Source organism: Mus musculus, chromosome 14 (genome assembly GCF_000001635.26).
Source record: "Mus musculus strain C57BL/6J chromosome 14, GRCm38.p6 C57BL/6J".
NCBI classification, from domain to species: domain Eukaryota; kingdom Metazoa; phylum Chordata; class Mammalia; order Rodentia; family Muridae; genus Mus; species Mus musculus.
This window is the reverse complement of record NC_000080.6, coordinates 118,480,944-118,506,792: the sequence shown is the minus strand read 5'-3', so window position 1 is coordinate 118,506,792 and position 25,849 is coordinate 118,480,944. Positions and strand designations below refer to the sequence as shown.

The 25,849-nt window shown below is 45.0% G+C and overlaps 1 protein-coding gene across 3 annotated transcripts in view; it reads left to right on the top strand.

Annotated features, from left to right (window-relative positions):
- The window catches only part of Abcc4 (ATP-binding cassette, sub-family C (CFTR/MRP), member 4), a 225,165-nt gene extending 201,064 nt beyond the window's left edge, over positions 1 to 24,101 (top strand). For all 3 annotated transcript variants that reach the window (NM_001163676.1, NM_001033336.3, NM_001163675.1), the window contains 4 exons: positions 5,913 to 6,085; positions 6,722 to 6,827; positions 16,160 to 16,294; positions 22,353 to 24,101. In NM_001163676.1, the coding sequence (NP_001157148.1) occupies positions 5,913 to 6,085; positions 6,722 to 6,827; positions 16,160 to 16,294; positions 22,353 to 22,460 (522 nt within the window). In that variant the 3' untranslated portion in view covers positions 22,461 to 24,101. The remainder of the gene's footprint in view (positions 1 to 5,912; positions 6,086 to 6,721; positions 6,828 to 16,159; positions 16,295 to 22,352) is intronic.
- Positions 24,102 to 25,849: the final 1,748 nt, after the last annotated feature.

Sequence of the window (25,849 nt, the reverse complement as noted above, 5' to 3'; positions counted from 1 at the left end):
CTGCGAAAATGAGGCCATCTGTTTTCATTATTAACTGAAGGGAAAATGACGTCATGCTTAAACAATGCTCCCGAGTCTCCCCTAAGAAAGTGTTTATAAAAGCAAATTACACAGAATACGAGAGCACTGTTTGCGGACAAACCTGTCATTGTAACGCCGCAGAAGAGTCCAGCTGGCAGACTCCTGGAGCCTTGGTTAGCTTGCTGTATTGATACCCTTAATTTTGGAGGATTTTCCTGTTATTTGTGTAGTGTGTTTCTGCAGGCCGCTTCTCGGGGGTTCCTTACTCGCGCAGGCAAAGGATTTTGGCTGTGAAGGTACTTCTAGTTTACGTGTTTTAGCATAAGTGGTTTGCAAGTTCACGCTAGTTCTGCAAATTAATTGTAAGCTGCTTAATAATAAAAATCCCTCCTGGAGCCTAGCTCAGGGTTTTACTTTTTAAAAAATCAGCGGTTAACGGAGACGCGGTAACTGGCTGATGGACTCTTCGTTGCAGAGACTCGTGGTATATTTCTTAGAGACAAACACTAAAAATCACCAGAGCTCAGAGATCAGCTGCCCTCTGCCATTACCATAGTTACGGTTTTGAAGTAGCGTCTTCTCCCCTGTCACCCTTTCTGGTAAGCTCCGACATCTTTTAACTTAAAGATGGCTTCTGACTGTGTGCACACACCAGTTGGGAGCCTAACGGCAAAAGGCATCTTCAAACGTGGCTGCCGTACACTTTTTTTCATCTGTCACCCACAAAATGAAATGTTGCTAGCTTCCCTTAACTCACAACCGAGGTGGCGGATGTGTAAGACAGTCCTGAGGGTCCCCTGTGCTTAGACTCCACCCAAGCCGCCCTAACAGTCATGAGGAGAACCAGTGACAGGCCCAGGTCCACGCATATCAAGGTGTCCGTGTGCTGCATCTGGGGCTGATCTCAGGCGTCTTGGATGCCTCTCAGCAGTGAGGCGCCAGTCACACAGTCGTTCTGTTTCTCTAGAAATGCTTTGCCTTGGTAATATTTTTAAGAAACAGGGTTGGATAGTTTTTAAAAATTAGAATCAGTATTATAGTATGCTTCCAGCTGGCCCCTCCCCTGTATGTGTGTCTGTCTGTCTGTCTATGTGTCTGTCTGTGTGTCTGTGTTAGTTTTCCTCTGTGTACATGTTTTTGGAGAACGCCAATACACTTGAGTGTACATTGTCGTGAAGAAGCCAAAGCTGGATATAAAGATTACTTTCTCAGTCACTCTCCACCTTATTTTTTTGAGACGGTTTGTCACTGAATTGGGCTTACCAATTAGTCCACACGGCCTGACCAGCAAGGCCCGGGGATCTGCCTCTATTTTCCCAGAGCTTGGATCGCAGGTCCACACCACCACATCTCTCCCACGTCAGTGTGGGGTTCAGGACGTTGCGCCACAGCATACACTTTCCTGAATGAGCTGGTCTTGGTTGTACATGTGTTCTCAGTCACATGACCTAAGAAATCTTGTCTCTAAGATTGCTTATGTAGGGGTTGTAAAACACCAAGTGAGTCTTTTGGGGCTTTAGTGTTTTTTTGTTTTTGTTTTTGTTTTTGTTTTTCCCTTCTTTGTCTCTTTTTTCTCTCCCGAATATATTATGTGTGTATAATCTCAAATATATTATATGTTTACTTTTTTTCTTTTCTGAAAATGTCAGCCTTCTCTAATGCATTCCGATTCTTTCATCTCCTGGACAGAGAGAGGCAAGACTCTTAGAAGATGACGAGCTGTGAGGTTTTCCTGGCAGTAGTTAGAGTTGTGTGGCCACAAGGGTGTGAAATGGCATCACCCTGATAGGTCAGAGAGGCCCGGCCTGGGATCCTTGGAGTCTCAGGCTGTTCTGCAGTGAGGTCACAACTCCCACCTGGATGGAGGCTTGATGCTGTGTGTGCACTAGAGGAGACCTGGCCATGCCCCAATGACACATGGGCTCCCTGGATCTCTATCTCATGTCCTCTGTTATCCCCGTGACTCCCCTCTTTACACTGTATCCGAAGCAGAGCAGGCCCTGCCTTCCATGAATAGTGGGAAAGCTGGTGACCTCGGCTGTTCTTTTTAAAGTAAGCTAAAGCATGCATGACTGAGGGGCCATGGCCCTAAACATAGCATGTGTAAGAAAAAGGAGGGAGAGGAAGAGACCAGGAGGGCAACCCAAACCTCTGATCCTTTTATAAAGGATGTCAGTGCAAATGGGGAACCCGAGCCCACGGGTTCACGTGAGGGCCCGCAGAGAGTGTCGCTGGTTTTATATCCTGGAAGTGAAAGGAAGAAGTGAGGCATTTCTTACATCCCCCTGTTTCCCACCCCAATTCCTCTCTTGGAAAGGAGAGCGCCAGAGAGAGAGAAGGTGGGATTGACATTCAGACAGGAAACGTTTCCGTGAACATTGTCCATTTTGTTGTTTAACTTTCTGGCTATACTGAAGTTGTGTGCTCCAAACAGTCAGTGACAAAGAGCAGAAATATTGCTACTATTGAGTACCTTGTGGAGCATCCTGGAAACAGTGGCCGCTGTGTAAAACGGCAGACGTAGTAAATAAAGATGGAACCTGCCAAATGATCACAGCAGTTAAAGCAAATCGGCCGCGTATTGTTTCTGTCTTAGGTCAGCCTGAACTAGAGCAGACAATGAAGAACAGGGATGTCTGTGGGTGTCAGAGTCATCTAGTGATGTCCCAGATGGGGCGATCTACTAGGATATACGGTGTGTCTCCTTGTACAGGGGGACACCATGGGGCAGGAACCTGAACAATAGTGAGATACCCATCAGGGACCGTGTCTCTCAGCACCTCCTCTGCACGTAGCCCATCTCCCCCAGGCTCTGCATTTCCTGGGCTTGGCTCCCCTCTCCCCCTTTACTCATATCTTCATTCTGTGAAGGCATTTCCATCTCTTCTCTTTCCAGACACAATGGTCTGTCTTGATGTAAAGTCAGTAATCTGTCAACTACTTTATGGTTGCTATGGTGGACACCCTGGTGAGGAGCATCTTACAGAAGAGGGTTCCAGAAGGGTAGAGCTTATCAGGGTGAGGGAGGAGTGCAACAGAGAGCAGGAGCCAGAACCCGTGTGCTCGCTCTCTCATCCACGCAAGGAAGCAGATAGAAAGATAACTGGAAATGGGATGAGGGGCGAAACCCCCAGAGCCCACCTGCAGTGACCACCTCCACCATGGCTACACCTCCCAAAGGATCCATAATCCCCCTAAACACCAATAACAACCAGGGACCAAGTGCTCAGATACAGGAGCCTATAAGGGACATTTCTCATTCAGACCCCCAGAGAGTACAAACAGCATCGAGCATCCCTGTCAATCATGCCTGGGGGTGCATAGCAGGGAGATTGTGTGTGATCATAACCTCAGGGACTTTTATAAATATTTACAATTTTGTTGTATTTTTCCTATTGTTCCCAACTTAAAATATAATCCAAACTGTTCCGTACTGAAACAAATAGTTTAGAATACTATAGCTGGATCAACTTTCCCGAAATTATAATTTTAAATGCTTTCCCTATTTTAAGTATCACTGCTGTAATATCCTGGGGCCAATTAATTTTTATAAGTGATATGTATCTCTTACAATCATTTAATAATATGATTGTATTCTATATAAAAGCATATTCATATGAATTCATTTTCTAACTTGTAGAAACAGGTGTGGATGAGACACTCTTATGTCTCCGTCATAGGTTTGAACAGTTATTTATTGAGAGCTTATTGCAGATTCCTAAGCTATTAGATAGTCATCGAGATAGACGTGGCCCTCCCACTTGGAACTGAAATTCTTGTGGAGAAGTTAGGGCACCGCCAAATGCATACCAAATTAAGACTGATAAATGCAATAAAGAAAAGCAACATGAAGAGACCTGGGTGAGGCTATGACTAGTAACAGACAATGTCGATTGATCTCTTTGTAGCAAGCACCGCTCTAAATACTTACAAGCACTGACTCATTATGAGCAAAGGCTCATGAAGATAGGCATCTGGGCTGTGATAACATTGTGTCTCATTTGCAGGTGAGAAAGCAAAGACAGGGAGAAGTCAGGAGCTTGTCTTTGGGAGAGCCAGGCAGGACTTAAGCCCAGGCGTTACAGGTTGATGCTTTTCATCTTACAGATCTGGGGCAGGGAGATCTCAGCTCAGTTGGCAACGGGCTTCCTGCGAAGCCTGAGGATCCGAGATCAAGCCCCGGAGCCCACTCTTCAGTCTGCTGCTCTGTTACTGAAGTGTCCTGACCCTTTGTTCTGAATCTCTTGAAGATAACCCCGAGTTTGGCCCGTGTTCAGTAAAATTTTTCCAGGAGAAATATTCATAGGCCTTAACCACCGCCCAGTGATTTAGTCTGATATCTTATGACTCAAGTTCTTCAAAGGTAGATTACTAAAAGCAGACCGTGGATGGGGCAAGAAGATCTTATGTTGTGTTCGCCTTCCCATGGGTTGCCATCCACTATAGGACACCTATGAAATTGGAGTAAATTTATTTCATAGCTTTAGTGATATCAGACTGAACTTAAGAGGAACACACTCCATGACTCCTGACCTTGAAGAAGTGGGTCCCAGTCGTTGGAGCTTCTTCAGACTTTTGTGATTAATTAAAATCTTCCAAAATGGTAGGGTACCTACAGGATTATTTCTTCAGGGCCCCCCCCCCTTCCTACAACAACTCCTATGCAGAATGTCTGTTGGCAAACTTGGCCATACTTACATTTATGCACATTATTTGCATAAATTACATTTCTGTAAATGACATTATATAAATGTATTTTACATTTTCTGTAGTATATCGTGTATATATAGGGAGAGCTTCGATTCTGAGACTTCCACGATTTGGGGGCAGAGGATCTTGGTGGATGTCATGTAGCAGGAAGGGAGTTAGATTGGTAGAGTGGGTGGCTCTGAGATACACCAGCTTCACTGAGGTACAATTTAGATGTCAGGAAGTAGTCCCTGTAGAAATGTGGGTCAGTGATTTTGATAAATTTGTAGCATTATGGGTCATCACAGTGATTAAGATTTTTATCTGTCATCTTATAGTTAACTTCCATGACTCTCAGTCACTAATCTGTCCTGTGTTTTGTCTCTGTGAACTCTTAAAGCTATCTCTTAACTAACCATTAAGAAGGGGCATTTTCAGGACGTTATGTAGATGGCTCATTAGCTAAGGGCACTTGTTGCTATTGCAGAAATCCCACATTCTTTTCCACACCAGGCCGCTCATATCACCTGTAACTACAGCTCCAGGCATCTGATGCCCTCTTTATGCTCCTACGGGTTACATGGATATACATAGACATAGACACATAGACACACACACACAGAAGCACATATACACACACAGGCACACACAGACACACACATAGATAAACACACGGACACACACATAGATATATACACAGACATACAGGCATATACACACAGAGCCACACACACTCACATAGGCACACACAAAAACATATAGATATACACAGACACACAGAAACACAGACACACAGACACACAGAGACACACACACATGCATACAGATATACACACAGGCACACATACACACACAGGTGCACACACACAGAGACACATGCAGGCACGTACACATAGATACACACACACAGGCACACACATACACATACCAAACACAATTTTAAAAGCAAAATTAAATCTTGTCAAAAAGATGTTCCCTGTCTTGCCCCGTTTTACCTAGAGGGTAGGTAAAATATGTCTTCCATGACATATTTAACATACTTAAGCCTTGTTACTCATGACCCAGGACCAACAGACCATGCTTATCACTGCTTACCTCCATCCTCACGAGGCTTCCAGGAAGAAGTACTCCAGAGCTTATCATGAAGATATTTGTCTAATAGTTCATTTATAAAAGCGTCATCCTTCTGTCTACGTCTACAGGTACAACTTAAAGAGGCCATTGAAGATCTTCCTGGAAAAATGGATACTGAATTAGCAGAATCTGGATCCAATTTCAGTGTTGGACAGAGACAGTTAGTGTGCCTTGCAAGGGCCATTCTAAAGAATAACCGAATACTGATCATTGATGAAGCAACTGCAAATGTGGACCCAAGGTACAGAGCCGAGGCTAACTTGGACGTGGCCCAGAGCCGAGGCTGACACGAATGTGCTGTTGAATGGGAGTTCTGGGTGTGGCCCACAGGAAGCATTTGATGGCACTAGGGGATGTCTGTGTGTATCAGCCCTTCATATGTGTGGTGCACTAGTGTCTCGTGTGCAGAGTTGTATGTTTTGTAAAATCATCCCATGGCTGTGCATATCTCGTTATACCCCAGACTCCAGCATCTAAAACCTTCTAGCTCCAAGCATTCAGCTGTTCAGAAATGGGATGCTGAGCTTGTATCCTAGGCCTCCCAAGTGAGTTAGAGTCCTAAATTCCAAATCTATGTCAAGCAGTTTGGAGGAAGAAGAATCATTTGCGTTGTTTCTAGCTAGACTGTTTAGATTCTAGCTTTCTAAGAGGGGAGGGTGTATAGGAGAGGTTGTGCATGCCTGTAACCCGAGCATCTCGAAGCCTAAAGTAGAAGGCTCTGGGGTTCAAAGCCACCTGAATGGCATAGTGTGTTCAAAGCCAGCCTGAGCTCTCTATAATAATAGGGATGATAATAAAGGATTTTTACAAATGTTGTTGAGGGTCATGTGACCCTTCCCCATCTTTGCTGACTCGACTGTGACCTCTGTGACTCCAGAACGGATGAGTTAATACAACAGAAGATCCGGGAGAAGTTTGCCCAGTGCACAGTGCTCACCATTGCTCACAGACTGAACACCATCATTGACAGTGACAAGATAATGGTGAGTTCTGCCCTGGCAGCGCCCACAGATGCTCACACCACTGTCCGTTTATCCTTCCTTCTAAAAAAAAAAATGATAGGAACCCCCAGTAAGCAAAGCCCCAGCTAATTCTTCTGTTGCCAGCAGTGCCTCAAGTGCTTATGTATGCTTTGAGTCCTACTATGCATCTGCCTTTGGTGTGCTCCTCTGTCTACTGTCTGTTCAAATGTATTTGCAGGACCATCTTAAGATGAATTACGCCCCAATGAAATGTCCCAAACCAGGCAGTGCGTCACACTATTGCTTCATACTCTGTTGTAGTAGGACAGTGTTATTTTGTGCATGCCACCTGTCTTAGTGTTTCTATTCCTGCACAAAACATCATGACCAAGAAGCAAGTTGGGGAGGAAAGGGTTTATTCAGCTTACACTTCCATACTGCTGTTCATCACCAAAGGAAGTCAGGACTGGAACTCAAGCAGGTCAGGAAGCAGGAGCTGATGCAGAGGCCATGGAGGGATGTTCTTTACTGGCTTGCTTCCCCTGCCTTGCTCAGCCTGCTCTCTTATAGAACCCAAGACTACCAGCCCAGAGATGGCACCACTCACAATGGGCCCTCCCACCCTTGATCACTAATTGAGAAAATGCCTTACAGCTGGATCCCATGGAGGCATTTCCTCAAGGGAGGCTCCTTTCTCTGTGATAACCTAGCTTGTGTCAAGTTGACACACAGAACCAGCCAGTACACCACCTTTGTCACGGCTTCCCTGATCAGAAACTACTGTTCCTGTGGCTGGAGAAATGGCTGGTTAGTCATGAGCTCTTGTGCTGTTTAGTTTTTGTCACACACTACTCTTGCAGAGAACTCTAACCTCAGTTCCCAGCACCCGAGTGTGAAGGAAGAGGAAGAGGAAGGTTAGTGTGGTTATCTTCGGGTTTTTCCTAGTTTGCTCTCTGTTGCTCTGGGAAATGCCAGGACCAAACGCACCTTAGAATAACGGTTTATTTCATTTCATCGTAATACTTTATGGTCCATCACTGGGAGAAACCAGGGCAGAGACTAAAGCAGAAGCTGTTGAAGAATGCTCCTCACTGGTTCGTTCTCCACGGCTTGCTCAGTCTGCTTTCCTATACAGCCCTGACCACCTGCATGACCCGTAGGTCCTAGGGATATTTCATGGGGCTCAGCGGCCCACAACAGGGAAGGACAGAATCTTGCAGAAATGCCAAACAACATTCTCTAACTCCGGCCAGTCACTATTTAACCCACACGTGGGTATGTAGGCACGAACATCTTGAGTTTCCCTTCACCTCTGTTATTGTCAGTGGTGTCAGTGTTTGCCTTGCTGGTGTCTCCTGGTAAATCTTCAGGGCCTGTTTTTTCCCTCATTATCTACATCTTTATCCTCAGTGTGGTTTGACACGCAGGTTACAATCTGGCCCTTCCCTCCCTTCCTGGCCTCACCCCACTGCACTGTCCCTCTCTCTGCTACGGAGGATGAAGCCACGGTGGTGTTCCCCTTGTCCTGAGGTGTGTGTGGAGGCTGCTGTCTTTCTGACAGCTGTGCTTTCTCCCTCCTGAGTGTTGGCAGCTCAGACTGAGGTCTCTAGCAGTGTAGAAAGAGAAATGAGTGGATTTGGGTAAGGTGGCAAACAGCGTGACTGGACTTGGATTGAATGTGGGAGGAGAGAGGAGTCCCCGTGTTGGTTTCCAAGGTGATCACGAGAGCCCTGGGATACATGGGTGAGACCAGGGTGAAGTCAACTCAGGAAGGGCTCTCTTTGAACACGTGACCTTGCGTTTCTCTGTGACATTGGCCCTCCCCCTCAGAACTCCAGTGTGGGGAAGTCTTCGGATCATGTCCCCTGGCCATGGAGATATTAGAGACAAAGCAACGTCAGAGGCGATTCCCCCAAGAAGCGGAAATACGATCAGTTGAGCTGCTTTCTGTTGTAAGAATGGCACAGGTCTCCAGCTTAGGGGACCCAAAGACATGCAATCTCTTCTTTCACAGATGGGGACTTAAACCCTGATAGATCCAGCCAGGATGAAGCTTCAGATGTGTTTTAGAACTGATCATCCCACAACTTTCAGCTTGGTAGAACACCAGTGTGCCTGCCAGTTTTCTGTGACTGTAACAAAATACCAAAAAAAAAAAAAAAAAAAAATCAGCTTTTTAAAAGATTTGTTCGGCTCCAAAATTGGAAGTTTCGGGCTGGGATTCTCTGGTTCTGTGGTGAAGTGGTGCATCATGGGAGAATGTGTAACAAGACAGAGCTCTTCCGCCATGGCCAGGGTGCCAGAGAGAAAAGAAGGAGCCAAGATTCCACAGTCCCCAACCACATTGTCCTAAAAACTCCCAATAGACTCCACCTCTTAAAGGTTCTACTGACTCTTTGAACAAGGTAGTGGTCTTTGGAGACTTTCGGAATCAAATTGCAGTGTGTGTTCTTTGTCTAACCTTTAACGTTTGAAGCAGTTTTGGCTTCAGGAATGCCCATTCCTCATGTAGAAAACAAGAGTTCCATCCTGTTGTTCCAAAGCTTTACAGACATAACACATGTCTTAGCTACCGCTCTATTGCTATGAAGAGACACCATGACCAAGGCAACTCTTAGAAGGGAAGCATTTAACCTGGTGGGCTGGCTTACTGTTTCAGAGGGCTAGTCCCTGATCGTCATGATGGAAAGCAGGTAGGCATAGTGTCGGAGCAGTAGCTGAGACCTTTACATCCTGTTCTGCAGGGTTAGGGTTAGGGTTAGGGTAGGGCAACTGGGGCTGGTGTGGGCTTTGAGGTTTCAAAAATAACAAGGCCACACCTCCTAATCCTTCTCAAATCGGTCCACTATTGAGGGACCCAGCTTTATAGCCTATGAGCTTATGGGGGCTGTTCTCATTCAAACCACCACAACCTGTCAATCAGCTGCAAATGTGCCAGGGGCCAGGGGCCAGGCTCAGGGAGTGGCTAACCAAGGAAGGGATGCTGATGAGGGCCATAAGCAACTGCATGGCACCATCAAGTTGAGTGATTGCAAGTGCTTAAAGTGTATTGACTAGACTTCCTTACTCTGCCTACACTCCCCCAGGCAGATAGGAACGGTTTTGTTTACTGTGAGTAAATCAAACAAAAGGCTTGTTGGGAAACAACTGTGGCCCAATTAATGGCTTTGTTTATGTGTTGGCTTTCCAAAGGGATTTAAAAAAAAAACAAAAAACAAAAAACAGTTTTGGTTCATTAAGCACCGTTAATGTGTTAGGCTCAGAATTCTATTCTATGAAGATGTTCTCTCAATTTTAACTTTATTAAACACGGCACTGTAGTGTTTATGACAGCTAATTTAATCACTCTCATTTGCTCAGTTGCCACAAAACAATGGAGCAAGGCTGACAAATTAGAAAACCTCCTTCTCCCGATACTCAGAGCTATCTCTGCGTTAGACTCAGCTTTTCCCCCTCATTCTTGGGATTAGCTGGATACCTGGCTTCTGCGTTCTCTTCAGCGCATAGCAGTGCTTCCTTCCAGTCCCTGAGCTTTCTGTTCACACAGCTCTGGGCTCTCCCAGGAGCAAGAGCAAGAGACGCTTGACTAGGGTCCACAGCTACTACCGCTGCCTGTGTTAGAGGCTGTCCCTGTCTGCAATCAGGGAATTGTAGGGAATTCTAGAGAACCACAGGCTCAGAGTCTCGGGTTGTGGCTCCCTGTTGACAGGCCACACTGTGGTCTTATAATCTTTACCTTTCTTCTTAGTTGTTTTCCCAGATAAAGTACAACCCGTAACTATAGTCACACACCCAGCTTGAAGAGCAGAGCAACTCAGAACTAACCAGACCTTTTACTTAAGTCTCTTTTTCACCTTAGTGGGACTTTCCTTTGATGAGCCTATTTGGCCAAAACTAGGTCATTGAAAAAGGAGAGAAAGGGGAAAAAATGTCCCATCGCAAATATGCTTCCAGTTTCAAGTCCTAAATGTTCTGGGTGCAAATAACTAACATGGCAGTTCAGACTCCAGAAGGAGGATGTAAGCGCGAGAGGCGAGGTGTGAAGATTAAGGCTATGTTTTGCTCTTGCAGAATAGAAGACACTTCACTTTATAAAGCAATTTGATTTCCTCCCTTAGTCTCTTGCATGGGAGAGACCTATATTTTAAAACTGCAATCTTATTTTCTTTTCTGTAATGTCAGGAGTGGCTATGCCCTGTGGATAAACTGGATTAAATTATTTTGAAATGGATCCATCCAATTTTCACATCTGGGACAACTACCCCATCTCTGCAGAGATGGAGGTCTGATAACTCATCCTTGCTAAGCTTATATAACTAGCTGACTCACCCAGTGTATTTGTCCTTAACCTGCTAGACAGCACTGAGCAATTTGAGGTTGTTGTTCCTGGAGAGATCTGGGGTTGAGCATGGCTGTCGGATAAGCATTAATGTGGGATTTGGTTTACAGTTTATTTGGGTCCGGGGGTGGGGGGGGTGGGGGTGGGGGGAGGGGACCTAAGCAGAACATTCCAGGAGACTTTTCTCATTAAACATACCGAGAGAAAAATGGAAAACTCACTATTTTTATGCTTGCTTGTTTGTTTGTTTGTTTGTTTGTTCTGAAAAATCTAGATGATTTGATCACAGTGGCTGAGTATATAAAAGTTGTGCGCCTGGCTATCAACATGCCCCGCCCCCAACCATATGCATCCAAGTGTAACTAACTGCCTATCTCTCTGTCCTTTCTCTCTCCGAGTATTTACAGAGCCCGTGCCTTGAGTCTTCCTTTTAAACTCTGTCTTGCCCACAGCTGTCGGTTTGAAGCATGTGACTTCTGAGTCCTTGTCTTCCATTCTGTATTCCTGCCATCCCGCCTGACCTGCTCCCAGTGCATTCTGGACTCCTTCCCTCTTCACTTCTCACTTCTCCCACCAGTGGGCATGGCCCAGCTGTGCCCTGAGAGTCAAGTCCTTTGACTGGTTTTCTGCCACTCAGCATTGAGAACTTGGTGTGCTCAGATGGTGCCAGGCTTTGGAAACTCAGCAGTGAATTAGTGAAGTCTCGTGAGCTTGCCGTCGGGTAGGCTCATGGGATAGGCGACAGAGCATCTCCAGTCAGGGCTCGGGCTGTTTGTGTCTTGAATGCGGTCGTGTCCTCCCATCTGAATTTTCACGTGTCTGATGAGCCTGTGTGATGGTCCACTCTGCCGCATCCTCCCTGGGGACCTTCCTCCCTTGCGCAGTAACTTCTTAATGACATGGATCACTAAGTGTGTGATAACCGCGCTGAGTGAACACACAGCTTTGAGGTCACCTGAATTGTCTTCCCATGCATTTTTGCCTGCATGTAACTCGTTCATTATTGATCCTGGAAAGGGGAATAAAAATTGTTTTTTTTTTCATTTGGAGCTATATACCATGCACACAGGATATAATCTAAGTCCCCAGTGTGATTAAAATTGCACTGGACTGAACAGGTGACAAGTTTCTGATAAGAGTGTGTTTTCTTGAGTCAGGCAGAGTTATATTATCCAAATGAGGAGGGATAATAAAAATTGTTTTCATGTCTCCTTGCTAGTCCTTTATATCTGATAATAAATGTTATATTCTGGACACCCAGATGGGCATGAGTCTCAGCACGGTTGTCTCCGGCCAGGGCCAAGTCACATAATTTATCTGCCGGTCAATGTTCATGTCAGATAGGGAGCACGTGACCAACCATGTTCCTCTCTGAGGAGTCTCCCTTCCTCAGATGGTGCTGTTGTGGGATGGATGGTAAAGGCAGATGTTACCTTACTTGTCCCGAGTGTGGGGGTTAACCCAGATGATGGTAAAAGCTGGAAATGGGCAAACAATCCCATTTGATGTTACTTCTCAAGGACTAAGACAGATGCTGCGAATGTAGCTTAGTTGGCAGAACTCTTGCCTCACGTGCCCCAAGTAATGGGTTTGTTCTTCTGAACACTACAAGCCCGGTGTGGTGGCTCACAGCTGTGATCCCAGGAATGGTGGCTCACAGCTGTGATCCCAGCACTGGCGACACAAGGGCAGAAGGACCTAGCAACTGCAAGTCCCAGCTGCGCTCTGTTACTAGAGCGTGAGCCAGCGTGAGCTGCAGGACAGCCTGTCCTGTGGTTTGTTTTGGCTGTGCTTGTTTACTTGTTTTATTCGTATGCTCCTGTTGCCTGCATGATTGTCTCTGTGCCTGTGGAGACCAGAAGAGGGCAGTGGAGCCAATGGGGCTGGAGTTATAGCTGTTGTGTACTGTCATGTGGGTGCTGGGAATTAACCTAGAGTCCTCTGGCAGGACAGCCTGTGCTCCTAACCACTGAGCCATCTCTCCAGGCAGGACTCTTGTCTTTTAAAAACACAACAAAACTATTCCATGCAGAGATTTCTCTTTTGTCATTAATCTCACTGGACCACGTTTTTGCTGGCATTTAGATATCAGAGCCTGCCCTGCCACCCCCAACTCTTAGCCCATTCATTTATTTGATGTGATAACATTCTGGTTCCTTTTTAAATACTGTGTGTGTGTGTGTGTGTGTGTGTGTGTGTGTGTATCCTTGCATGTGTGTGTGTTTGTGTGTGTGTGTATGCATGTGTGTGTGTTTGTGTGTGTGTATGCATGTGTGTGTTGTGTTACTAGAAACAGAACCTAGGCTGAGCTACACTCTAACCCTATGATAAGGCATGTCAAAACCACACTTAAAAAGCCTGTCGTAGTTTACATTTCCAAAGCGTTATCATGCAAATTGTTCAAAAGTTCTAGGGCTAGGGACGTATCTCCTCCTTGTCGAGGGTCACTTTGCATGAATTACACCTGAGCTCACTCTGCCAGCAAAATAAATAATTATCACAATTCTGTCATATGCCTCCAAGTGAAAACTCTCCTGGGCTGGAGACATGGCTCCGCAGTTAAGAGCATATGCAGCCCTTGCAGAGGACCTGAGTTCGATTCCCAGCACCAACATGGGGTTACCCACAATCACTGGTGACCTCAGCTCTCAGGAGATTCAGCCTCTCTGACCTCTGTGGACAACTACAAATGCACACACACACACATACATGGACACACACAGGGACACATAAATGGACACACACACAGGGACACATATACACACACATGGACACACACACAAGGACACATACACATGGACACACACACACATATATGGACACATACACACACATACATGGACACATACACAGGGACACATACACATGGACACACACACAGGGATGCACATATAAACACAGACACACACATACATATACACAGATATACATACATATATACATGAACACATAGGTGCACACATGCACATGGACACATACATATACATATTTTAAAATATTTATAAATTTAAAAATATTTAATTTTAAATCATTAAACTTCTCAACAAACTAAAGTACAAATTGTTGTTAATACTAAGAAGGCCGAGAGTACTTTTTTAAATCAGTGGTCTTTCTGTCACTTCTGTTACCAACCCTCCTACCTTCTGAGAGTGTTTGCTGACTGGGCCTTTACAAATGATGGTCACTTTTGAGATCTGCCACTCTGAGTGTCATTTGTGTGTTTCAAACCCGGTGGGAAGGGGAAAGACCCATCTTACATTTTAATACATTCAGTAGGAAGTTAGACGGGGAGCAGTTGTTATAAATTCAGGCTGGAGAGATGGCTCAGCGGTTAAGAGCACTGACTGTTCTTGCAGAGGTCCTGAGTTCAATTCCCAGCAACCACATGGTGGCTCACAAACATCTGTAATGGGATCTGATGCCCTTTTCTGGTGTGTCTGAAGAAAGTGTCTGTACTCATATAAATAAAATAAATCTTAAATTCAGGCAGTCTGTTACAGTCAGAGGAGTCAGGGTCCACCTCCGAAGCGTGATTTTAAGTTTACTTTTTGCTTCTGCAGAGTAGAAAGTTCATCGTTTTGTAAAGTAAGTTGACTCATTTACTTAGCCCTTAGCAAAGGAGAGACCTGCATTTCAAAACTGTGATTTCGCCCTTCGTTAACGTCAGGAGGAGTGGCTATGCCCTGTAATGCAATGCTTAAGTAAAATTACACATTCGGGGCCTCTAAATTGGCATGCCAAATTATAGGACATTCTAATTATTATGTGGATGTGACAGATTCAATTATTCTTGAACTCTTTTGAGAAAGCAGCCCTTAGCAGCAATTCACAGTAGTAAACAAAAGATTAACAGAAAAAAATGCCCTTTAGGGGACTCTATAAATGTTTCCGATTAAATACCATGGGCCAAATTAACTGTAATATCCAGATACAGAAAAACAACCCCAGCCCTGCGTAGAGTTTCAGTGGATTCTCTCGAGGTGGATTTACTCTAAACACAGCCCAGTGAAGAACGGAGTAAGTACCACCTACTTGGGAGCTGTTTCCCTCGGTGGGTGCGTGCGTCATTTGGGCCAGCTGTCTCCAACTCTCTCTTCTGTCTGAAACCATTAACCAAAGCCACTAATAAGTGGACGAGCGCCTCCCTCCACCTCTCCATCCCCAGAGTAGACCAATGAGCTGTCCGCTGGCTGCAAGGCCGGCAGCTAAAGGGAGAGAGAAGGAAGCCAGAAAGGGAAGCTCAAAAGATACCCAGCCCTGTGCCCTTCAGAACGAGCTGCCCCGAAGGCTGTGCGGGCTTGAGGTCATCAGAATTCTGAGCTCAGTGTCTCTATTACTTTCTTAGTCTTATCCAGAGAGAAATTAGATTTCTATCGTTTTCTTCTGTGCACAGCATTGCTGAAGTCGCTTGTCCGTCATTTACTGGGGTTGACTGTCATCAGGCTTAGTCCCCGTCATCCCCACCCCCCGCCCCCCACCGTCAGCCCCAAAGAACCTCAGGAAGCGCATCTCCCACCAGCTGCTGCTCAGATCCTATCCATCCAGCTTGGTGATTTACTCTCAAGCCACTGTTGCTTGGCTCTTCTGACATGACCCATGTTCTATTAAACAGGCTGCTTCTCTTCAGTCCATAGATTCCTTAGCTCTGCATGTACGTATATGCAACCCCTCAAAGCTCAGAGTCTGAGGGTTTTTAAAGCACTAAAAGACTCCCCGAGCAGCCTTGGCATTCGAATGCATAGAGCAACAGACAGCTGAGCACCCCTGTAATAATAGTCTAGAACTTTCATTTTTCTAACTTCCCTGTAACATTAAAATAATAAAAGGTCAGGTTGGCCTTTGTTTGCTTTGTAGCTCAGGGTAATCAAACCTTTCAGGGATCCTCCAGGCTACCACCCAAATAGATCGTCTGTATTCTCCCTGGCCCCGCCCCTTTCCGAAGCATTGTCTGTGTGATAATATATTGCTGCAAGACATTGTGTGTCTCAGTGGGTTTTTTTCTGCTGATCCCCAGGTTTTGGATTCAGGAAGACTGAAAGAATATGATGAGCCGTATGTCTTGCTGCAGAATCCAGAGAGCCTCTTTTACAAGATGGTTCAGCAACTGGGCAAGGGCGAAGCCGCTGCCCTCACCGAAACAGCAAAACAGGTGAGTTGGCCCAGCAGCCTTAATTACAGTGTGTCTCACCCGTTCCCTCCTCGCCATTTGGCACCAGGGGTCTGGTTTAAAAAAAAAAAAAAAAAAAAAAAAAAGCACTGTGTGCCCTTTTCAATTATAAGCCTCGGGAGACAAAGCTTCAACACGTCCAGGGTTGAAGTAAGGTCTACCAGGACTTGGCAGGAGCCCCCGGGGAAGGTGTGTGCACATGTGCACGTGCAAGCAGGCGTGCCCGAGAGGGCGTGAGCCCTGACAGCAGACTCATTACATTTCTTTCTCATGGATGCTTAACACATTGCAATGCAGGTATTGTTGGGATTCATCCAGGAAGTTAGGCTAAGGTGAAAATGGAATATGTTTGTTATAAAAAGGTCTACTAGAGAGACGTCAGGCTGCCCCTGTTCTTTTCCTTAAAATTCGTAAAGAATAGTAGTATCGCTTGCTCCTGCCTATCCCTATAAACCTTTGTTGAGTTTTGGGTCCAAAGAAACCTTTGTTTGTCTTCTCCTACCTTCTGGAGAAGGTAAATGCGCAAGCAGGATGTATCCAGCATTGATTACACCTCAAGCAAGGGCCTAGTGTGTGGAGTGGAAAGGCTTTAAGGACACTCAGCTTGCATGGGAGCTTTCCGATGTGCACCCATGGGTGCCTCGGGTAACTGCACTCTGGTCTAAGGGACTTACTGTCACACAGCTGTAACAGTAGGCTCCAGAATACAGGTGTGGCTTTTGACCTTCATCCCTCTATATTTCTCCGATTTCTCAACAATATAGGCAGAATAAAATTGCTTGGGGTTGTGTAACATCTTAAGTATCTATTAAAGACAATAGAACAAGAAACCACGTGTTAGTATCCTGCCAGTCGTGGGTGAGCAGTCAGTCACACCTAAACCCTAGGCTCCCCTTTTACCACCGTATCAGCTCATTACAAATAGGGGCTGGATGGAGAGATGGCTCATTAGTTAAGAGCGTTTGCTCCTCAGTCATGTGGGCCAGAGTTTGGATTCCAGAACTCACGTAACAAGCAGGCATTCCACTCAGACATCGTGTGCACATCCCACAGGCGTCCCTAATCACGCAGACACACCCGACACACGAATAAGTAAAGTCAATTTAAAAACTGGTAAGTTAATGGGTTGTGCGTATATAAAAGTGTTGCGTTGGCTACCATGTGCGAAGCGTGTGTGAGCATACCTTTAGTCATCGGTGATAACAGACCAGAGAAGGCCAGCGAGTGAGCCACGAAGGTGACAGCATCGGGGAACAAGGTTTTGATGCTCATTAGATGCAGTGCTTTGGGCTATGGTTCAGGTTCTCTGAACTTTATGTCTGCTGAGGAAGCTATGGCTTAGAGAACAGAAGGGAAGAACCCAGAGTCACAAAGCCAGTAAGTCACTGGAAGCCATGTGTTTTAAAATGTGCTTCACGTTGTGGACGAGATGGACGACATCTTGAGGCGGCAAAGTGTGTAAGGCTTTTTACAGAGAATTTAGAAAGGAAAACAGAAGTTGGAACCGTGTTCGGGACCAAACTTTCACTCCTGGCAATGGCAAGAGCCTCGTCCAGGTTCTCCGATGTAGCTTTTGGGATTAAATGATTTGACAACTGTTTTTAATAACCAGCCTAGCAGATAATAGATGACAAGGGTACAGAATTTTTTATGTGTACATGTGTGCTTCTTTGTAAGAGTGTATACATGCATGATATTAACTATAACAGTTGTAAAACTAACATAGTAACTACAATAATTATGCTACTTGTAATATAAATATAATATACTGCTTTAGTCATACCTCGGTTTTTTGCACAGTCAGCTTCCATCAAAGCTCTGTTTCATACATAGAGTTTACAGTTTAGGTTTGATTTCCTTTTTATCACAGAAATTATTTAAGAGGAACATCTGCTAGTAACATAATAGCTTTCTATTTTAGTTAACATTTACACTGTCATTGTTCTGTAGTAAATAATGCTTACTTCTCTCCTGTCAGCTTACTTGAGATAATTCATTCTTTCTTGTGCCCTGGTGCCCTGGAAATCTCTATAAGAGGTTGTTTTGTGTGCTCTCTCTTAGCAATGATCAGCCTAGTGATTTTTCCGTCCATCTGCTTTAACTAAATGGTCCTCTCTGTCCCTACATTAGTTTTTCTCATGTGACTCCTATGTGGAAATGAATGTCCCATACAGACAGTATATGCCTCTCTTTATGGCTCCTCTCACATTCACTTTGAATATTCTTATTTTTCTCAACTTGCAGATATTTATGACTTCCGTTATGAGTTATACTGTCTACAATTCGAGCAGTCTTTCTGTGTTCGTGTAAGGCCTTCGGGTTTTAATTCTAGGCTGCTCAACGCTGAGGTGGAGCCTTGTTCCCCTTCACCCTGTCCTCATTTGCTGCATATGCCTTTGTCATTAATACCAGAAATGTGCCTTCCATACATGTATGGTATTGGGTTTCGTTCAGAGATGCAATCCTAGCCTTTCTACAAAGAGATGGCTTTAACCCATTTGCATTTATTGAAGTCACAGGTATGATTGATGTCTGAAAGGTTCATCATACTGGGCATTCCGTGCTTTTCATATGTGTGTCACATTACCCTTGTCAACTTCATAACACCATTTCTCCTTAAGCTTCTTGAAATACTAATTCCAGTTACTCTGCTTGCTCACTCAATCCCGTCTCCACGTCTCACTCTGTGGTTCTTTTCCTCAGTAAGTCATCTCCAGGCTGTCCCTTGTAAAACAGTCATTTCTGTCATCTTTTCCTTTCTCTCTTCACTGATGACATCCGTGAGTCAGATTTCACCTCCAGGTTTCTCACCCTCTGCACAGGGGCTTCTGCTGCACTGGACTGTGTCGCGGATGCTTTCCTGAAACCGTCATCTGCACGCTGAGCATTCCTCGTTATCAGTTTGTCTTGATCCGTCCTTCCTCTCACGTATCTATTTTGCCGACCTGTCTTTTCATTATTGTCACCACTTTTTACTTCTGGATAAAATGGTTTTTGGTCTTTTTTTTTTTTTTTTTTTTTTTTTTATCCTAATCACATTGCTGCAGGATGGTTGCGAATAGGACATTGTTTCAGATGGCAGTCTATAAACTCTTCCTATTTCTCTATATCTTAGATGTTTAAGGTGATTTCTAAAAGAGTAAGACTTTGCTAATTCATTGCTCAATAATCTAAAAAGCAGGACTAAGCCTCTAGTATTAACTTGACAGCAGTCCCAGTGGCGGGAATCTAACTAGACCTGCCTTACAGTTGACGTGCACGAGGCCTTGAGAATCAGTGTGAGAGAGCCAGAGTTCTGCTGGTGAGCGAGGCTACCCTGACAGTCTGGAGCCAGAATGCAGCACACCAAGTGGTATCTTATAAATGCAGTGTCAGTGGAAGCCACTGCTCTCCTCTGTCCACAAGGGGAAAGTTGTGTTTTTGTGATGTAGCATGTGGTACCCGATGGACGAGTGAATGGCTGGCCTTGGTTTCAGCCCACATCAGAGGAACTCTGTGAAAAGAATCTAAGCAAAAGGAATGAAGAGGAGCAGAAGATTAGCCCCCAGATTTGAGTATGATGGCAGCATCTCTCTTTCCCCATGTCCTGGTGAGGCACCATTATCGTTGGCCACATGAAGAAGCTGAGGGAGAAAAGCCCAGCTAAGGGTTCAGAGTTACCAGCCAGCAGGCCCTAGTCCCCCAAGCCCCAGGCATCTCCTAGCCTGCCTTCCTGTCTTCCCGCCTCCCAGGCTACCATATTAACTCCGTTAACAATGTCTCAACACCAGGCCCGGGATTCTGCAAAGATCCTCTCAGAAGGCCCACAAAAGGCAATCAGGGCTGAAGCGGTTTCACGCTTCTGCTCTGTAGCATTGCTTTCCCCGCACTGAGGGGCTGCCTCTCAAGCAGCCGTCATTAGCACACCCAGCACTTAGCTCGGCATGTTTTCAGCCTGCAGTTTGTAGCCATTAATTAGTTCCTATGAGGTAAGTCTTTGTTATCTCGTTTTTACAGATGAGGCAGACAGTGTGGAGGGAGGCTGAGTGGATGTTGCAGTATCAGCTGGGTATTCAGGAAAAAGACGGAGACTGGTTCCTTTTAGCCTAGGCTCGGCCTGCGGCTTGAGGGCCCCATAGAGAAAGTCAGCCATCTTTTGGCTTGATCTCATGTAGATGCTGTGAGACTGGGAATCTACAATTGGTAGAGTGTCTCGCCCGGCATGCATTAATCTCTGGGTTCAGTTCCCAGCGTCGTATTGCTTTTTGTTTTTAACGGACAATAGTGATGATGGCGCATGCGATAATCCCAACATGTGGAGGTGGAGGAAGGTGTTGAGAGTTCAAGGTCATCCTCAGGTCTACGGCAAGTTCAAGGCCAGCCTGAGATACTTGAAACCCTGACTCCCCCAAATTAAAAACAAACAAACAAAAATTTAAATTAAATTTAGAAGAAGGTGCTCAGTCTCAACCACACCATTATCCAGAAAGTGTTATAAATGTGGTAGGAGAAATTCAAGTCAGAAACGGTTCTCAGCCATTTTAGTAAACGTGCGTGTGTGTGTGTGTGTGTGTGTGTGTGTGTGTGTGTGTGTGTTGCCTGCATGGATGTGTATGCAGCATGTGAATGCAGTGCCCACAGAGTCCAGAAGAGGGCGTCAGGTCCTCTGGAACTGGAGTTACAGGCAGACATGACTAGCCCTGTGGGAAATAGAGAGTCTATAGGTGGAGATTATGTGAAATTTGAATACACAGACACACCAAAAAGAACAGGTTCTTTTTATGTTCGAAAGCATGTGTTAGGGAAATAGTCTCAAGGTTGTGCTCCAGTAGGCTCTTTCTTCTTAAGCGACATTTCCTTCATAAATGGAATCTTCCGTGTTGGGGTCTTTAGGGAGAAGTCTGCAAGCTAGTCAAGGGAGGGTACTTAGTGGGGAAGTAGGTACCAGTGACCTTGAGGCCTGGGAAGTCCCTCATTCCCACTGATAACTTTGTGGACAGCACCCACGAATATAAATCCACAGCTGGAGGTTTGTAAAGTGGATCCGGCATCCCGAGACCCGGCTCGTGACATGTGTCAGCTCAGAGAGATGCTGCATTTTTCTGTTTTAAAGACTCAAACAAAACTTTTCACATTCTCCTTTGAAGGGAAAAAAAATTACATTTGAAGGCCTTTTTCACGCAAACACATTTGGAGATAAGAGCTCACGAGTCCTGACATTATTTCATTTTGTAATACACATCTGTCAAGGAACCCAGATATGATACAGCCGCTAAAAACTGATGATTGGGGAACAGAGAGACCTGACAGCATTTCATGTCCTTTATGTTCCGATTACACGTTTATCAGAGAGCCCGTATCTCTTCTATTGCAGCTTGGAATTGGCAGAATTCAGGAATTCAAAGGCTTGGCAAAGAGCTGTCCTATTATTTGGTATCATCTTCCATTTGAGAGAAGTCGCCTGGTTGGGTCATTGTCACAGCCTTTGCTTCTCTTTTCATTACTGTGGTCCGCTATCCACAGATCGTGGCTCTATAGGCCCCACGACGGCCTTGCTGCACAAATTAAGTGCCGGGATATTTCATACGTAGAGGCCAGAGTTTCAATGCTTGTCAGTCAGGGTTTGTAATATATAGGGATTACAACCTGAGATTAGCATCCAAGCCCATTGTGCTCATTTTATGCACGAAAATGAGAAACTTCAGTACAGATGCCCGATCGCCTGGCCTCTTTGTCATCCCCCCCCTTCCTGTTTTTAAATTATCTCTGGGTTTTGAGTCAGTGAAATGATTTTGCTTATCAGTTTAGTGGCGTGATAAAGCATATCTGTGAATCAAAGTGATCAGAAGTAAAGTGGATCTCCAAGTTGTTGGGCATTCAGCACCGCCATGCAGAGGGTTTTGGCTGGCATTTAACAGCTTTTGTGCTTGCCTGGGCTTCTAACTGTTCCTCAATGAGCCCTGTGATTTCCTGGATGGAGACAGACAGGCATAACCTCCAAGAAAGAGAAAGGCTTGAAAATTTACTCATGTTCTGTTTTTTGCCTGCCTCTTTCCCACAGGTATACTTCAGACGGAATTACCCAGATATTACATTCACCAGCCCCGCGGTTATGAACACCTCCAATGGACAGCCCTCGGCCTTAACAATATTTGAAACAGCATTGTGACCACCAGGACATCATCGTAAAGTCTGTCTTGAAGGTGTTCCCCACCCCGCCCAGGGGCTTGCACTTGGAGGACTACAGCACACCTGGTTTCCTTTCTTTCTGCCACAGATCCTTCACAGACGAGAGACTGTTGTCTTTGGATTTTTCCCTCCGACTTTACTCTGTGATTTCAGGTTCTAACAACATGGCCTGTCGTTTTATTTTAAAAGTTCCTGCTGTTCTTTACAAATCCAGTTCTGAGGTGCAGGCCACCAACAGCAGCGTCTACCAGGTTTTGTGCCTTAACAGTCTCAAGGGCTGAAGCCCATTCATTTTATAAGCTGTCACCATGGGCTGCTGCTTCCTCTTGCCTTAAAAGTACACTCTCCAGGTGTGTCAGGGACTCTGTTTACTTGAAGACTGTGTGCAGTTGCCAGTTCGTCTCCCTGCTGTCTTTGAGCTAGGACTCATAATTTCCCTACAAAGGTCTCTGGTTAAAATAGAATAGGTAGAATTAACAAGAACCACAACAACAACCCCCCCAAAAAATAATCCATATAATTTAAGTATATTGCTGGAGAGAGACTATCCCACCACCTATACATCTACAAAGATATATGTCTAAAGTTGGAAAATCAACTTCTGCTTTCTCAGAATGGGAGACCGAGCGCAGGTTAGGCACCCCTCCCCCTTGCATCTGTGAGTCCCTCTGGGCGGCTCGTGTACTGATCGGATCTGTGAGTCCCTCTGGGCGGCTCGTGTACTGATCGGATCGGCACCATGACACTTCCCCTAGACTGTGACTCCCAAATGCATAATATTAATCTCATTTGGCTTCTGGTTTACAGAAGGTAAAGCTCCTATTGGCTGTGAGCCGTTGGTGAAATCCTTTCACATCGACACCAAAAGCTCTCCCCAGCTAGTGAAAACCTGAACATCGTTAGAGTCACCGACTTTACATGCTCAGAATGCTGTGCACAAGCCACGCTTTCTAAAGCCCATCCAGATTAGTTTAGCTCTGACCACTAATGGCAGGTCTTAAGGACCTTGTGATTAGTCAATCAACAAACCACAACACTTCCTAGGACCTGTTGTACTCCGTGTAACTATAGGTCTGAATATTTTCTGGGTGGTGGTGGCAAGGGTCTATGTCAGGGTTCAAGTTACTAAAGGTTTTACTGTCATAATTTAAAGGGGACTCTTCACGACCCGTCACAATAAACCATTCTCAAGTTATCTATGTGTGTGTGTATATATATCTCAGGTTTTTAGACTGGTTGACAGAACAAAGCCTGTTTTAACAGTGGAACCTTAAAGAGCACACCTACACCAAACCACCAAAACCACGCCGAGCACAGTGACTGTTTGACTCTTGGTATTCAGAAGTCTGTAATGAATGTAATTATGTTTAGGCCAGTAAATGATGTAGATTCGTCCTTTATTGGTAGTCGCAGTTGATATTTCAAGAGAGTGAGATGCCATGCTGACAATATTAAGATCTATTTGAATATTTAGAAATGTCTTACTGTATATATGTTTATGTTTATTTGGTCCTTAGAGATTAAAAGCGGTCATACAAGTATGTTCCTATTTCATTTCTATTTTTCACACCATCACAGGACAAACCAAAGTCAACTGAAATAAATGACAGTTTCCATCCCCATTCACAGATCTGTTTGTTCGCTGAGGGATTGTGATCTGACTCATGTCCTTGCTGGCGAAAGCCAGTGAGCTTTTGTGAGATCAAAAGGTACCTACCACCACCACCTGTTTCTCTTGGCTGCCTGGGTGGACCAGATTGTCTAAAGGGAGGCGTGGGTTGCAGACAACCTGAAACAGTTGCTCCTGAAGCTGTCAGGTAACTCTCCTTTCCAGAAGGGGAGTATTAGCTCACGCCCCAAGGCCTGAACAAACATCAACTGGATACAGTTTGTAGGTTTTTTTTAAAGGTAACGTTTCCCTCACACTAACAGAAGAATCTATTGCCTGCCTTTCCATTTAAAGCACTGTTGAGTGTTGGTTCTGAGCCTGGGTAACCTGGGCCAGCAACTCCGTCTAGAAACTTGTGAGAAGGGAGATTCGAATGGCTTACATCTACAAGAACCATACCTGTGTTGTGGGGATTGGTGATCTGATTTAGAAATTATCCCGATTCAGAGAACAAAACGCCTCAGAGCTGCTGCCATCGAGTCTTAAAAACCCTAAGCCTTCTCAGGACAATCTCAGGGTCCACTCAGAGGTGAGCAAGAGGCTACCAAGCAAGCAGCGGGAACACTCTTATGCTGCATGAAGTTATTTATAAAAACAAAAAAACAACTTTGGCCCAGTGAGATGACTCAGCGGGGAATGCCCCTGCCTCCATGCCTGACAGCTTGAGTGTTTCCTGAATCCCACCTGGGGAAAGAACTCCAATCCTGAAAGTTGACCTCTGACCTCCATAGCATATGCACATGCCCATAACACACACGAGTAAGTGAATCCTTTAGACAAACATCTTGATGACATTTGCTCGAATGTAGGCCCCTATGATCTGTTCTCTGCCCTGGTGTGCACATAAACACACTACCCACTGTATCAGCAATGCCATCAGGAACATAATTCCAAGTATTTCAGCCTGTAGGCAACTGAAATTCTCAGCAGCAGTAGCAGGTGGTGGGACACAGCCATGAAAACACCTTTAACTCTACAAGTTTTGGCTTCTTGGGGATACAGACACATACATGGCACATATATACGTGAGCACTAACACACCTAAAACAAAGTTAGAAAGAAAACCACAAGATTCCCACATTTGCTCAGTGGGCCCAGTTCCCTGTGTCAATACTGAATACTGTTCTTTAAAAGAGCCAGGATCAAGACAGAGTCGATGGCTTCCAACACCTCCTCTGGAGGCCCTGATTAATCTCAGTGTCCCACTTAGCAGCGGTGGCCTTCTTCAAGAAGCCAGCGAGATAAATCTCAATGATCCATCACAACAGATAGAAAGGAACTGATGATTGTAAAAGCAGCGTTTGCTTGATTCAGAAGCTCATCATAGTTATTTGGGGGAGAGAATCACATGGAAACCATTTTAAAATTAAATTTTAAAAGCAAATTATGTTGCTGAAAACTAATACTAGCCCATGTGAGGTAGTGCGTATGTCCTGTTAGTAGCATTTTAAGGAAGGTGGGGGGAGGCCACAGAAAGCTAGGGATGTAAAAATGTTTCAATTTATAATAATGAGTCAATTAAAAATAATCTACATATGCACACCAATGCCAGTTAGATGGGGGAGGGGAGAGATGGGCAGACGAACAGACAGACGGAAGTAAACACTTTCTGTAATAGAATGACAGGAGCTAAATATAGAAGGATCAATGGAAAAATACCTGTGGACCCACTGTTGTCAACGGTAACTCAAACTATTCCA